Raw genomic sequence first — 15627 nt, 5'->3', positions numbered from 1 at the left:
ATTGATCACCGATAATCCTGCATTAAAGGGAATACTAGCAGTTCTTCATTAGGTATTAATAGAAGAAGAAAAATGATCCCAAGCTTAATTTCAGAACTGCAAGAGGTACATGTATAGTAAATTTAGTTGATATTTGAATGTATAAAATATTTATTATGTCTTTTGGGAATTAAAATATGTAAAGAGTTAAAAATATGACAAAATGAGATAGGAAGTAAATGAAGTTAAAGTCAAGAATCTTGCATTGTCAAATAATAATGAATAAATTTATTCACCTGGAAACAAAGAAACATGCTGTAATATCTGTAATAAAAATTTGGAAAAGAAAATATAACTGACTAATAGAGAATAAAATATGATAATAGGAATTGATTATTCCAAAAAACTTATGTAAAAAAGAGTTAACGTAGCAGGCTTGAGGCTATCTTAGAAAGTCCTGCTTGCAAGTTTGGTCTTTGGCTGGTTTCTGGAAACTAGGCTTTTGAGAAGGTTCTTACCACCTTAACTGCTAAGGGTGATTCACTGTGGCTAAAATGTGAAAACAATATGGATTAGGCCGGGTGCGGTGGCTCATGCCTGTAATCCCAGCACTTTGGGAGGCCAAGGTGAGTGGATCGCAGGGTCAGGAGATCGAGACCATCCTGGCTAACACGGTGAAACCGCGTCTCTACTAAAAATACAAAAAATTAGCCGGGCCTGGTGGCACACGCCTGTAGTCCCAGCTACTTGGGAGGCTGAGGCAGGATAATCGCTTGAACCTGGGAGGCGGAGCTTGCAGTGAGCCAAGATCGCGCCACTGCACTCCAGCCTGGGCGACAGAGAGAGACTCTGTCTCAAAAAAAAAAAAAAAAAAAAGAAAACAAAACAATATGGATTATACTGAATACCCATTTTCTTTCTGGGAGTCTGGAATATTGGTACGTTCTAAGTAGAGGGTGCCTAAGTTACCACCCCCAATAAGAACCCTGAGCACTGAGTTCTGATGAGCTCTAATGTTGTCTGCCAGGCATTTCACACGTCACAACTCATTGCTCGGGGAATTAAGCGTGTCCTGTGTGTTTCCACAGGTAGAGGCCTTTTGCACCCAGTTTTCTCTGAATTTCACCCATGTGCCTTTTTCCTTTGTCATTTTTGCTGTGTTTCGTTTCTTTATAGTAAGTCATAGCCGTGAGTATAACTATATGCTGAGTCCTGTATCCTCCTAGTGAATCATCTAACCTGATGGTGGTCTTGGGAACCCCCAACACAGAAGCAAACAGGAGAGAAGAGAGAACATAGGACAGGGAAGACAAGTAGAAAGAAGATAGCAGCTTGTAAATGGAAACCCAATTATATTAGTAGTTATAGTAAACATATTTGAACCATTTGCCAAAATTGATGAAATGTTGTATCAGAATAAAAATATCAACAGATTTTCAGAGGAATCAATTTATACATAGTATTTTCTCTGTCCATAGTGGAATTAAACTAGACGTAAGTAATAAAAAAAAAAACTAGGCAATCTTTATATGCTTAGGTATTTAAAGATGTGCTTCACATTACCCTTTGGTCAAAAAGTACAGATGCTCCTTGATGTACGATGGGTTCATGTCCCAATAAACTACATTTTCAATTTACGACAGGTTTATGGGATGCATCCCCATCGTGAATTGAGGAACCTACTGTGAATGCATATGGTTTTCTCACCATTGTAAAGTCAAACCATCATTAATCAGAGACTGTCTATAATCAAAATTGAAATTAGAAAGTATTTTTAACTGAATAATAATGAAAATACCACATACTAAAAGTTGCAGGATTGGACTGATATTAGCAAAACAGCAGAGTAGGCAGCTCCCAGCTCCTGTCTCTCCTCCCAGCCCATCCCCCCACTACAAACATCAGAAAACAAGCAGAAACTCTCAGAACCAATTTTATAAGAACTTTGGGTAGCATTCAAAGGTTTATTGCAATCAAGCAAATGCTGAAACAAGAAAAAGCCTAAAAATGGTAGTAAAGTTCTGTGGTATCTTCACTTGCCCTTTCCTCATTCCCTCCTAGCTCAGAGGCAGGTAGCCCTTGTTTCCAGTGCAGGACCCTGGTCCCTGGTTCAGGAGGAGCAGAGCAGATCTTATTCACAAATTGTTGGGTATATCTGTTCTAACCTACCTTGGGACTACGTGAAAAACTAACACAAGGCAATTATCTGTTTTACCTCACTCAGAACTCATTTAGGCCAGAAGAACAAATTGTATCTCTGATAAGGATTTAATATCTGAAATATATAAAGAACTCACACAATTCAATAATTTTAAAAACCCAGTTCAAAAATGGACAAAGAACTTAGACGTTTCTCTAAAGAAGATGTTGAGTGAATGATAAGTACATGAAAATATACTCAACATTATGTGTCATTAGGGAAATGCAAATCAAAACCATAAGAAGAAACTGTTTCACATCTAATAGGCAATTTTAATAAAAGTAGTGGAAAATAATAGGTATTGCCAAGAAAGTGGAAAAATTGGAACCCTCAGAAATTGCTGGTAGAAATGTAAAATGATGCAGGTGCTATGGGAAAAAGTTAAACAAAGGATTACCATATGAGCCAGCAATTCCACTCCTAGGCATAAATATACAAAAAATTCAATAGTGAGACTTAAATGGATACTTGTATACAAACTTTTGGTGCAGCATTATTTACAATAGCCAAAATGTTGAAACAACCTGAATGTCCATCAGATGGGTGGATAAATGAAGTGTAGTATATATACACTATACAATATCCTTCAGTTATAAAAAAAAAAAATGAAGCACTGATACATGCTAAAATATTAGTGAACCTTGAAAACATTATGTTAAGTAAGCGAGACACAAAAGGACAAGTATTATATAATTCCACTTTTGTGAACTATCTAGAATAGGCAAATAGACAAAATGCAGATTAGGAATTCCAGGGGTTAGGGAGAGGGAAGAATGGGGAGTTATTATTTAAGAGGTGCAGCATTTCTCTTTGGGGGGAATGAAAAAGTTTTGGAAATAGTGTTGATGGTTGCAGAACACTGTGAATGTAATTAACACCACTGAGTTGTACATTTAAAAATGGTTAGGATGGCAAATTTTTGTTACATATATTTTCACATGATAAAAAATGTTACAGGACTGAAAAAAAAGAAACCAACTTGTGGCATATAGTTAAGGCTGTTCCTCAAGGGTAGGTCTTAATCTGAAATAACTGTATTAGAAAGGAAAACTCCATCTGGAATTACTAGAAAACAAACTGCAAATTCTCTTCTGGAATGATTACAAAAAGAAGGTAGGAGGAAGGCAATAATAAAGATAAGAGCAGAAATGAGTAAGTTAGAATATAAACATAAAGTAGAACAAATAAAGCCAAGAACTGTGCCATAAAAAGGTGAATAAAATTGATGACCCCTTGGTAGGGATGACAGAGTAAAAGAGAATGCACAAATAACCAGTTTTTGGAATGGATAATGTGATATCACTGTAGAGCATACAAACACTTAATGGACCATAGCAGGATATTGCAAACAATTTTATGAAAATAAATTTGAAAATGTAGATGAAATAGATAAATTCTTAGCACATTTTACCAAACTGATTGGCACAAGAAGAAATAGCTAAATGTTCCTATAACTTTTAAAGATATTGCATCTGTAATTTAACCTTGTCCACAAATAAACCTACAGGGCTAGGTGAATTTTACCAAACATTCAGGACAAAGTAACACCAATCTTACGTAGTTCTGTAGAACAGAAAAAGAGGAAGCCCTTCCCAATTTGTTTTAATCAGATCAGTACCTGAATACGATATGAGAAACCTGTAGACTAATCTCTCTCATGAATTTAGCTCCTGTAATCTGAAATATTAGTCAATATGAAATCCAGTGCTGTATAAGAAAGATAAATCATCCTGACCAAATTTAATTTATTCCAGGAATGCAAAGGTGGTTTAACATTTTAAAAATCAGTAAATGTAATTCATCCTATTAACAATTATATGATTAGAAAAAGCCCATTGATATGAATCATCACTCTATGATTTAATAAAAAGAGTGTAGCAAGCTAGGGATAAAAGGGAATTTACAGCAACATTATCCTTAATAGCAAAATGTTAAACACTTTCCCTCTGACACTGAGAAGAAGAGAGGGATGCCTGCTCTGACAGCTTTTAGTCATCTTTGTATTATACATACTAATCAGTGCAATAGGGCAAGAAAAAGCAAAGACAGGTGCTAGGATTGACATTAAAGGAATAAAAATTTAATTATTCACAGATGATATGATTGTATGTGTAGAACATCCAAAAGCATCTACAAATAGCCGGGTGTGGTGGCTCATGCCTCTAATCCCAGCACTTTGCAAGGCCAAGGCAGGTGGATCACCTGAGGTCAGGAGTTTGAAACCAGCCTAGCCAACATGGTGTAACTCCATCTGTACTCAAAATACAAAAAATTAACTGGGCATGGTGGCACACACCTGTAGTCCCAGCTACCTGGGAGGCTGACACAGGAGAATCGCCTGAACCTGGGTGGCGGAGCTTGCAGTGAGCTGAGATCACACCACTGCACTCCAGCCTGAGTGACAGAGCGAGACTCCGTCTCCAAAAAAAAAAAAGAATCCAAAAATAAGAATTAGCAAATCATTCTACCAAAAAAAGCATATGCATTTATATGTTTATTGCTGTGCTATTCATAATAGCAAAGACATGGAATTAATCCAGGTGCCCACCAGTGGGAAATTGGGTAAAGAAAATGTGGTACATATATACCACGGAATACTCTACAGACATAAAAACAATGAAATTATGTCCTTTGCAGAAACATGGATGGAGCTGGAGGCCGTTATCCTAAGCAAATTAACGCAGTAACAGAAAACCAAATACTGCATATTCTCACTTATAGGTGGGAGCTAAACACTGAGTACACATAGACATATATGGGAACAATAGACACTGTGAACTACGAGAGGGTGGAGGAGGAGTGGGTTAAACAACCCATTTGATTCTGTGCTCACTGCCTGGGTGACAGGAGCTGTACTCCAAACCTCAGTATCACACAATATTCCCATGTAACAAATCTGCACATGTACCCCCAGTATCTAAAAGTTGAAATAAAAACTTAAAACCACTTTAGTAGACAGTTTGGCAGCTTCTTAAAAAGCTGAACGTGCATCTACTGTATGACCTGATCATTCCACCTTAGGTATTTATCCAAGAGAAATGAAAGCCTGTGACCACAAATAACTGGTACTCAAATTTCCATAGCAGCTTTATTTGCAATATCCACATACCTGAAACAACTCAAATGTCTATCAGCATGTGAATAGATAAGCAATGCGAGTGGATATCTATAATCTTAAAATAATATCCTGCAATAAAAAGGAGTAAGCAATTACTATATGCAATAAATGGATGTATTTGAAAATATTGAGTGAAAGAAGCCAGAGAAAAATGGTACCTGCACTATGATTCCATTTATATGAATTCTAGAAAATTTATACTGCCTAAGGTGACAGCAAATTAGCTTGCCTCAGGATAAGTGCGAACATAAAGGGGTAGAAGAGAGGTACCACAGGTTTATAAGGAAGTGATTGGGACGTGTTCATGATCTTGATTGTGGTGATGGTTTCACAGGTGCATACATATGTAAAAACTTATCAAACTGTATCCTTTAAACATGTTCAGTTTATTGAATATTGTAGATCAGTAAAACTGAAAACTAAAAAATATATTCAGTGATATTGTTGGGTATAAATTTAGTATATAAACATTAATTGTATTTCTGTAAATTATCAACAATTAGAAAGTGAGATTTGAAAAATAATCTACAGAAGGATATGAAAAATACCTAATGAAAAGTATAAAACTACCAAAATAAAACACAGATATAAACATCGATAGACTTTTAAAAAACCAAATAATTAGAAGGATATACTATGTTTATTGAAGACTCAGTAATGTAAAGATATTAGTACTTTCCAAATTGATTTATGAATTCAGTACAATCACAGCCAGTTTTGTTTATTGTGAAGTCTGACAAGCTGATTCTAAAATGTATATGGAAATGAAAGTATCAAGAATGGCTAAGACAGTCTCTAAGAAGATGACCAAAATTGGAGACTTATCCATGATATGAAGACGTATTATAATTTACAGCAGTTGAGATAGTGTGGTATTGACACAGGATAAGCAAACAGATGAATGTAATAGAACAGAGCAGTCCTTTTCAACCAGAAAATGTAAGCCCTAATGCCCTAAAGGCATCCATTAAATATAATGAATTATTTCTCCTATGGATCTAAAATAATACCCGCTGTATTCCCTCTTTGAGTAAATTAAAAATACAGTTACTCAGTTTTCTGTGAGGTTTTCATTCTCTTATGGTCCTAACATTTAAATTTGTTTTTGTTTTTTTAAACAGCATTGAGCTTAGAGAATTGGAGAAGAAATTAAAAGCAGCTTACATGAATAAAGAAAGGGCAGCTCAGATTGCTGAAAAGGATGCCATTAAATATGAACAAATGGTAATCATGTTTCTGGTCATTATGTTTTTAGCCTCATTTAGAAAATAAAAATTAGACTTGTTTCTTAAAAAATTGTCATATTGTATAAAGAATTTACACTGCTAGATTTCTTAAATATTTGTAAATTTTCAGATCCTTAAGATGTAGAAAATCCTGCGTGATTTCATTTTTAATATTAGAGCCTTTCAGAAACACATTGCTGCTTAGAATGACCAGCTATATTCAGTAACTCCCAGCATTCTTTATAGTCTCTAACTGATTATTCACTGACAAAGTAGTACAGTACAAATTGTTACCATGATAAGTGTATTTTAGAATGTTATGAAATTTTTAATTTTTTAAATGTTTTTAAGAGTAAACTACTTGATAATTTTATGTAGGAAACTTTCCAGTTTTATAAAAGCCATCTCTTTTTCTCATGTTTATCTCTTCTTTTATCCCCTTTTCTAACTCCTGATATGGTACCAAGTTGAAGATAAGAGTTACTCTTGGGCAAAGGAATCTCAGGCATACTCACTAGGAGTGCTTTGCTGTATGAATATATAATAGGGTTTACTGAATTAACAGATAATTAAAAGGGTGCACATCATCCCTTGAGCTCTCATTATTAAACAGAAGGGCCAATTATATATGAATGTTTATATACACATACATATCTATTGTGTATGTCCACATAAACATATGTACACACACACACACTCTTATGGGGTGATATCAAAATACTTAACCAGTGCAATGCAATATGGGTATCAATTAAGAATAGATACCATAAATGACACATATATGTGTGTGTTGTGTGTGTACAATTGTGTTAGTATAGAAAATGTCTAGCGGGTACACAGCATGCTGTTAACAGGAATACCTTTAGGTGTGGCAGGTGATAAGAAAAGGTGGAGAGACTTCATTTGCTAAGCCATATAGCGCTGTCCTTTGAAAAAGAAAGTAGCACAAACAATGTCCTATTTGTCCAGTGGTTTGCAGTTTTAATTATCCTGATAGTTGAAGTTATTCAAGGTAGTTGTAGACGTTTTAATCTGACTCCTACGAGAATTGCTGCTATTTTCCAAATAAAAATTGATCCACAAAATGAAAGTCGAATACTGCTAGGACTTGACTAGGTGTCATGTAAGTACTAGTTTTGGCTTTTTCTCTGAGCCTTAGTTTTCTTATCTGTAAAATGAGAACATTGTTTTCGGTAAGTGTGTGGTAATCTACACATAAATGTTATTGTCATCTTATTTTTTAATAAAGAATTTAGTATAGCATGTACAAAGAAGATAATCAGAAACATTTTTGGTCAAGTCATATTATCAGAGTATATGTTAAAGGCTTCAGTGACATCAGGAATGACATTCAGTATTCATATTTTAATCTGTTTACTCTTTATGTTTGATGCTGCTGACCATTCCATCATTCGGGATGTGATCATAAAAGTAAAGCGTAGTTTAAAAAATTGCCTCAGTATATTTCATTTAAAACTTATTTTATTAAATGATTTGAAAAATGCTCAAAAGAAATAAGGGGTTTAACCCATCCAAGAAGAAAGATTGTCTCTTGACAATGGGAATGGTCTTGAGTGAATTAAAAGCTGTAGAAAATAGGCACAGTAGCATCTGTGATTCTTTTCAGATAAAGGGCCTTTAATAAATCAGAAAGGGGAAACGTCAAGGGCCAATGGCAGGAAAGAAAGTTTAGGCTAGGAGAAACTTAAGAGCTGCTCAAAGCCATTTAATAGCAGACCTGGAAGAAAGAGGCAGTACCATCTTTAAATAGCAGCTGATAAACAATGAAGCTAAAAACGATGAAAATTGCCTAGCTCATTTTATATATAGAATAATAAGATAATGACTGCTTTAGCAGCTAAATAGTTATTAAGAAACTACTTACAATTGTATTCATTGTTTTTTGAATGTGGAGTTATTAATAATCCTTATCAGGTATTGTCCTGAGAGAGCTACTTGAAGGGATAGGAAAGCTGCTTTAGGGTCTGACTTATTATTCACACCCTTCAGGTAATAATAACTTACTTTTGCTTTTTAACCTAGACAGATGAAAAAATTTATTTTATGTAAAAGACTTTATAATATTCAATAACATTGGTGTAAAATATACTATCGTACTATGTTCAAATTTGAAAATGGGAAGATCAATTTTGTTTTAATAACAGAAACGTGATGCTGAAATAGCCAAAACCATGATGGAAGAACACAAGAGAATAATAAAGGAAGAGAATGCTGCAGAAGACAAACGAAACAAAGCGAAAGCACAGTACTATCTTGACTTAGAGAAACAACTTGAAGAACAAGAAAAAAAAAAGCAGGAAGCTTATGAGCAGCTGCTAAAAGAGAAACTCATGATTGATGAAATTGTTAGGAAGATCTATGAAGAAGATCAGTTGTAAGTTTATCCTAACTTTCTTACATGTCTAAATGTTTACTTTAGATTTATCATAGGTTTGTTGTGAGGAACTGAAGCAGCTAGAACAGTGCCTAATACATAGTAAGTGCTCAATAAATACTAGCTATGAAAACATAAATCAGGACCAACTCCTTCTCATCTCCGTTAGCATAATTAATAAATGAATTATCTGATGATTAATAAATGCTGAAGTGATTGAATGACCTAAACCTTTGTTTTTCTTATATATGCCCATATCATATGTCAGAGGACATGTATTCTGATAAATTTTTTTGGTAGACAGCTTAAGTATAGAGTGCTGCAAAGCTAATGTTAACAGATTGTAGCCTTTATGAAATAAGATGCATAAAACTTCATTAATAGGTTAGAGGAGACTATCACAGTATTCTACCCAAAGAAAAATTCATACCTGGCATTATATTTAGCACACAGTAAGCATTCAAAATGTTTGTTGCATGCACGAATGAAAAAAACTATAGTGTTTTTCTGTACATTATGATGAACAAAATGAAATTACTTTTTTATATTTTATTGTTTACTATAAATCTGTACTTGTTATTGCTTTTCAGGGAAAAACAACAAAAGTTAGAAAAAATGAATGCAATGCGAAGGTATATAGAAGAGTTTCAGAAAGAGCAGGCTCTCTGGAGAAAAAAGAAACATGAGGAGATGGAAGAAGAAAACAGAAAAATCATAGAGTTTGCTAACATGCAGCAGCAAAGAGAAGAAGATCGGATGGCAAAAGTTCAAGAAAATGAGGAGAAAAGACTACAGCTTCAGAATGCGGTATTAAAATAACCACTTCTTTAACACTAGTAAAATTCTGAAATATTAGTTACAGAATTTGGATCCTATAAATATTTATGTTTTTTTAAAAATTTAATAGTTGACACAGAAATTAGAAGAAATGCTGCGGCAACGTGAAGATTTGGAACAAGTGCGACAAGAATTATACCAGGAAGAACAAGCTGAAATATATAAGAGCAAGCTAAAAGTAAGTTTCAGAAATGGAAAGAATGATTAACATAGAGAAGAATATAATTTTGAGATGAAGCAGAAAAGAGATAGTACATTTAAATCCAACCATACTGGTAATTACATTATATGTAAATGGTATACTACAGTTAAAAGACAGAAATTTTCAAGCTGGCTAAAAAGATAGACTCAGGCATCAATTTATAAACTTACCATAAAAAGCATGATGCAACTATGTTGTCTGTAATCACAATTTAAAAATGAAGATACATACTTTAAAAGCAAAAGAATGGTGAAAGATATGTAACATACAGACACTAGTCAAAAGTAGGTGGGAGTTGCTACGTTAATATGAGACAAAGTCAACTTCAGGACAAGCAATTCATGATAATACAGTAAATTCATCTAGAAGATGTAATAGTCCTAAAGGCGTGTGAACCTAAATAATAAAGCTTCACAATACATGAAGCAAAACTGACAAAAACTGAAAGGAGAAAGAGGCAAATCCACAATCAGAGTTCAAGATGTTTTTTTTTTTCTTTTTCTCTTTCCAACTTTTACTTTAGGTTCAGGAGGTACATGTGCTGGTTTGTTACAGGGGTAAATTTGTGGGTCATGGGGATTTGGTGTAACATTATTTTGTCACCCAAGTAATGAGCATAGTACTCGATAGGTAGTTTATTGATCCTCACCCTCCTCCTATCTCTACCCTCAAGTAGGCCCCAGTGTCTGTTTTCCTTCTTTGTGTCCACGTGTACTCAATATTTAGCTCTTACTTTACGTGAAGACATGTAGTATTTGGTTTTCTATCCCTGCATTAATTAGCATAGGCTAATGGCCTCCAGCTCCATCCATGTTGACGCAAAGGATGTGATTTTGTTCTTTTTTATGGCTGTGTAGTATTCCGTGGTGTAGATGTACCACATTTTATTTATCCAGTCCACCATTGATGGATATCTAGGTGGATTCCATATCTTTGCCATTGTGAATAGTGCTGCTATAAATACACACATGCATGTGTCATTATGGTAAAATGATTTATATTCCTTTGGGTATATACCCAGCAATCCCATTGGGTATAAACCCAGCAATCAAATGGTAATTCTGTTTTCATTTTTTGGGGAGTCGCCACAGTGCTTTTCACAGTGGTTGAACTAGTTTACATTCCCACCAACAGTGTATAAGCATTCCTTTTTCTCCACAACCTTGTCAGCATCCATTCTTTTGTGACTTTAATAGCCATTCTGACTGATGTGAGATAGTATCTCATTGTGGTTTTGGTTTGCATTTCTCTAATGATTAGTGATATTGAGCACTTTTTCATATGCTTGTTGGCTACATATATATCATTTTTTGAGAGGTGTCTGTTCATGTACTTAGCCTATTTTTTCTTTTTATTTATTTATTTTATTTTATTATTATTTTTTGAGATGGGAGTCTCGCTCTGTCGCCCAGGTTGGAGTGCAGTGGCGTGATCTCGGCTCACTGCAAGCTATGCCTCCCGGGTTCACGCCATTCTCCTGCCTCAGCCTCCCAAGTAGCTGGGACTACAGGCACCCGCCACCATGCCCGGCTAATTTTTTTCTTTTGTATTTTTAGTAGAGATGGGGTTTCACCGTGTTAGCCAGGATGGTCTCGATCTCCTGACCTCATGATCCACCTGCCTTGGCCTCCCAAAGTGCTGGGATTAGAGGTGTGAGCCACCGTGCCTGGCCAGCCTATTTTTTAAATAGGGTTGTTAATTTGTTTACGTTCCTTAGATATTATGGATATTAGACCTTTGTCAGATGCATAGTTCGCAAATATTTTCTCCCATTCTGTAGGTTGTCTGTTTATTCTGTTGATAACTTCATTTCCTGTGAAGAAACTCTTTAGTTTAACTAGGTCCCACTTGTCAATTTTTGTTTTTGTTACAATTGCTTTTTGAGTCTTCATCATGAAATCTTTGCCAGGTCCTATGTCCAGAATGGTATTTCAATGCACAGTTCTCATTAATCTATAGACTAAGTAGTCAGAACCGCAGGATATCGTATTGAAAGCAATATCAATAAACTTGACCTGACATTTAGAGAATACTCCACCCAACAACAGCAGAACACAAATTCCATTCAAACATGGAACCTTCACCGAGATAGATCATATTCTAGGACATAAAGGAAGTCTCAATAAATTTTCAAGGTTTTAAATAATACCAGATATGTTTTCTGACTACAGTGGAATTAAATTAAAAATCAGTAATGAAAATATACCTGCAGACTCCTTAAATATATTATAATTAAACAATATATTTCTAAATAAGCAATGAGAAAAGGGGAATAAATAATATTGGAAATTAGAAAAATATTTCAAACTAAATGATTCAAAAAACAGCATTCCAAAATATATGACGTGCAGTTAATGCAGTGCTTAGAGGAAAGTTTATATCTTTAAATGCATATATTAGAAAAAAGAATGGTTAAAAATTAATGAGCCTGTGTCTACCCAAACACATACACAAATGTTTATGCAGCATTATTCACAATAGTCTAAAAGTATAAATAACCCAAAAGTAGAAATAACCCAAATGTCTGATGGATAAACAAAATATAGTATATCCATGTAATAAAATGTTATTCAGCTATTAAAAGAATGACAGACTGATCATGCTAAAACATGGATAAACCTTTAATTATAAATTAAAAAGTATGTGCCTCAGGAATGTTATATAAATGATATCAAACAATATGTAACTTTTTCAAGTTGGCTTTTTTTATTCAGCATAATTTCCTGGAAATTCATCCAAGTTGCTTGTATTGATCATTTGTTCCCTTTTTTTGCTGAGTAATATTCCATTGGCATGTATATACCATTTTATTTGACCATTTGCCCATTAAAGGGCATTTGGAATGCTTCTAATATTTAGCTCTGATGAGTAAATCTGCTGTAAACATTCAGGTAAAGGTTTTTGTATAAACATCAATTTTCATTTCTCTGCAATAAATGCTCAAGATTGTATTAGCTGGGTTTTGTGGTAACTGCATGTTAGCTGTGTAACAGACTGCCAAAGTGATTTCTAGAACAGCTGTAGCATTTAACATTCCCATCAGAAATACATGAGTTACGCAGTCTGTCTGCATTCTCACCAGCATTTGGTGTTGCCACAGTATATTTTTTAATTTTTTTCTCCTCTGTCCTCAGAAGCTCAACAATTTTTTATTTTAGCCACTTTTAAATATCCATGTAGTGATACCTTGTAGTTTTATTTTGCATTTTCCTGATGACTAATGATGCTGAACATCTTTTCATGTGCTTATTTGCTGTCCTCTTTGGTGTAAGATCCTCTTTGATGAAATAGTTCTTCATGTCTTTTGCTGATTCTCTAATTGGGTTGTTTGTTCATTTATTGTTGGGTTTTGAGAGTTCTTCATATATTCTAGATACTAGTCCTTTGTCAGGTGGGTGGTTTGCAAATATTTTCTTCTAGTCTGTAGCTTTATCTTCTCATCCTTTTAACATGATCTTAGAGCACGATTTTTCTTAGAGCAAATGTTCTCCATTTCTATGAAGTTCAGTTTATCAGTTTTTCTTTTTATGGATCATGCTTTCGGTGTCAACTCTAGAAACTCTTCGCCTAGTTATTGAAGAATTTCTCCTCTTTTTTTTTTCCTAAAGGTGTGTGTGTGTGTGTGTGTGTGTGTGTGTGTGTGTTTTGTTTCTTTGGGTTTTTTTTTTTTTTTTTTTTTGCTTTTCCATTTTACATTTCAGTCTGTGATCTGTTTTGAGTTAATTTTTGGTACAAACGATGAGACTTAAATACAGTTTTTGCCATTGGATTTAGTTCAATTGTTCCACACCATTTGTTGAAATGGCTGTTTCTCCAACATTGAATTGCTTTTGCACCTTTCTTAAAACACAGTTGGCATGTTTGTATGGGTCTATTCCTGTGGTCTCTATTTTGTTCTGTTGGTCTATGTATCCATCCCTCCACCAATACTACAGTTTTGAATACTGCAGCTATATGGCAAGTCTTAAAATTTTTTTTTAGCTATTCTAGTTCCTTTGCCTTTCCATATGAATTTTTGAAGAATCTTGTCTCTATAAATATTTTTTGCTGGGATTTTGATAGGTATTGAATTAAATTTGAATATCAGTTTGGGGAGAATTGATAAATTCACTATATTAAGTTCATGAACACAATTTGGCTCTCCCTTTATTTAGATCTTTGAATTTTTTCATCAGGATTCTCTAGTTTCAGCATACAAATCCTGTACGTGTTTTGTTACATCTAAGTGTTTCATTTTTTGAGCAATTGTAAATGGAATGTTAGCTTTTATTTTGGTGTCCATGTACTCGTTGCTAGTGAATTGATATTTTTGTGTTTATCTTGTATCTCACAACCTTGCTGAATTCACTTGTTAGCTGTAGGATTTTTTTTCCCTACATAGTCAGGCATGTCTTCTGCCCAGAGCTACAGGCTGTTTCTTCCTTTCTGATCTGTATACTTTTTACTTCCTTTCCTTGCCTTACATGCTGGCTAAAATTTCCAGCACCACTGGCTAGTGCTATGTTGAAGAAGAGTGATGAGAGTAGACATCACCTTTCCTGTTCTTGTCTGTTGGCTGCATAAATGTCTTCTTTTGAGAAGTGTCTATTCATATCCTTCGCCCACTTTTTGATGGGGTTGTTTGATTTTTTCTGGTAAATTTGAGTTCTTTTTAGATTCTGGATATTACCCCTTGGTCAGATGGGTAGATTGCAAAAATTTTCTCCCATTCCGTAGGTTGGCTGTTCACTCTGATGGTAGTTTCTTTTGCTGTGCAGAAGCTCTTTAGTTTAATTAGATCCCATTTGTCAATTTTGGCTTTTGTTGCCATTGCTTTTGGTGTTTTAGACATGAAATCCTTGCCCATGCCTATGTCCTGAATGGTATTGCCTAGGTTTTCTTCTAGGGTTTTTATGGTTTTAGGTCTAACATGTAAGTCTTTAATCCATCCTGAATTAATTTTTGTATAAGGTGTAAGGAAGGGATCCAGTTTCAGCTTTCTACCTATGGCTAGCCAGTTTTCCCAGCACCATTTATTAAACAGGGACTCCTTTCCCTATTGCTTGTTTTTGTCAGGTTTGTAACAAACCTGTCTTTTTTGTAACAAAAAAAAAAAGAGCAGATGGTTGTAGATGTGTGGTACTATTTCTGAGGGCTCTGTTCTGTTCCATTGGTCTATATCTCTGTTTTGGTAGCAGTACCATGCTGTTTTGGTTACTGTAGCCTTATAGTATAGTTTGAATTCAGGTAGCGTGATGCCTCCAGCTTTGTTCTTTTGGCTTAGGATTGTCTTGGCAATGTGGCCCCTTTTTTGGTTCCATATGAATTTTAAAGTAGTTTTTTCCAATTCTGTGAAGAAAGTCATTGGTAGCTTGATGTGGATGGCATTGAATCTATAAATTACCTTGGGCAGTATGGCCATTTTCACGATATTGATTCTTCCTATCCATGAGCATGGAATGTTCTTCCATTTGTTTGTGTCATCTTTTGTTTCGTTGAGCAGTGGTTTGCAGTTCTCCTTGAAGAGGTCCTTCACATCCCTTGTAAGTTGGATTCCTAGGTATTTTATTCTCTTTGAAGCAATTGTGAATCGAGTTCACTCATGATTTGGCTCTCTGTTTGTCTGTTATTGGTGTATAAGAATGCTTGTGATTTTTGTACATTGATTTTGTATCCTGAGACTTTGCTGAA

The 15627-nt window shown here is 34.7% G+C and overlaps 2 protein-coding genes across 6 annotated transcripts in view; one reads left to right on the top strand and one right to left on the bottom strand.

Annotated features, from left to right (window-relative positions):
* The window catches only part of TEX9 (testis expressed 9), a 216698-nt gene that overhangs the window by 6653 nt on the left and 194418 nt on the right, over positions 1–15627 (bottom strand). Inside the window, exon 11 of one of the 3 annotated variants that reach the window (XM_055099052.2) lies at positions 6528–7691. The exons of the other annotated variants lie outside the window; for them this stretch is intronic. Coding sequence (XP_054955027.2) covers positions 7578–7691 — 114 coding nt within the window. The 3' untranslated portion in view covers positions 6528–7577. Of the gene's footprint in view, positions 1–6527; positions 7692–15627 lie in introns of those variants that run through there. 3 annotated transcript variants of the gene reach the window in all.
* The window catches only part of MNS1 (meiosis specific nuclear structural 1), a 53405-nt gene that overhangs the window by 11793 nt on the left and 25985 nt on the right, over positions 1–15627 (top strand). For all 3 annotated transcript variants that reach the window (XM_034938807.3, XM_063596665.1, XM_063596666.1), the window contains exons 4-7: positions 6419–6521; positions 8689–8918; positions 9509–9725; positions 9826–9933. In XM_034938807.3, the coding sequence (XP_034794698.1) occupies positions 6419–6521; positions 8689–8918; positions 9509–9725; positions 9826–9933 (658 nt within the window). The remainder of the gene's footprint in view (positions 1–6418; positions 6522–8688; positions 8919–9508; positions 9726–9825; positions 9934–15627) is intronic.

This window comes from Pan paniscus, chromosome 16 (assembly GCF_029289425.2).
Source record: "Pan paniscus chromosome 16, NHGRI_mPanPan1-v2.0_pri, whole genome shotgun sequence".
Classification (NCBI taxonomy): domain Eukaryota; kingdom Metazoa; phylum Chordata; class Mammalia; order Primates; family Hominidae; genus Pan; species Pan paniscus.
This window is presented reverse-complemented; position numbering and strand designations above follow the sequence as displayed.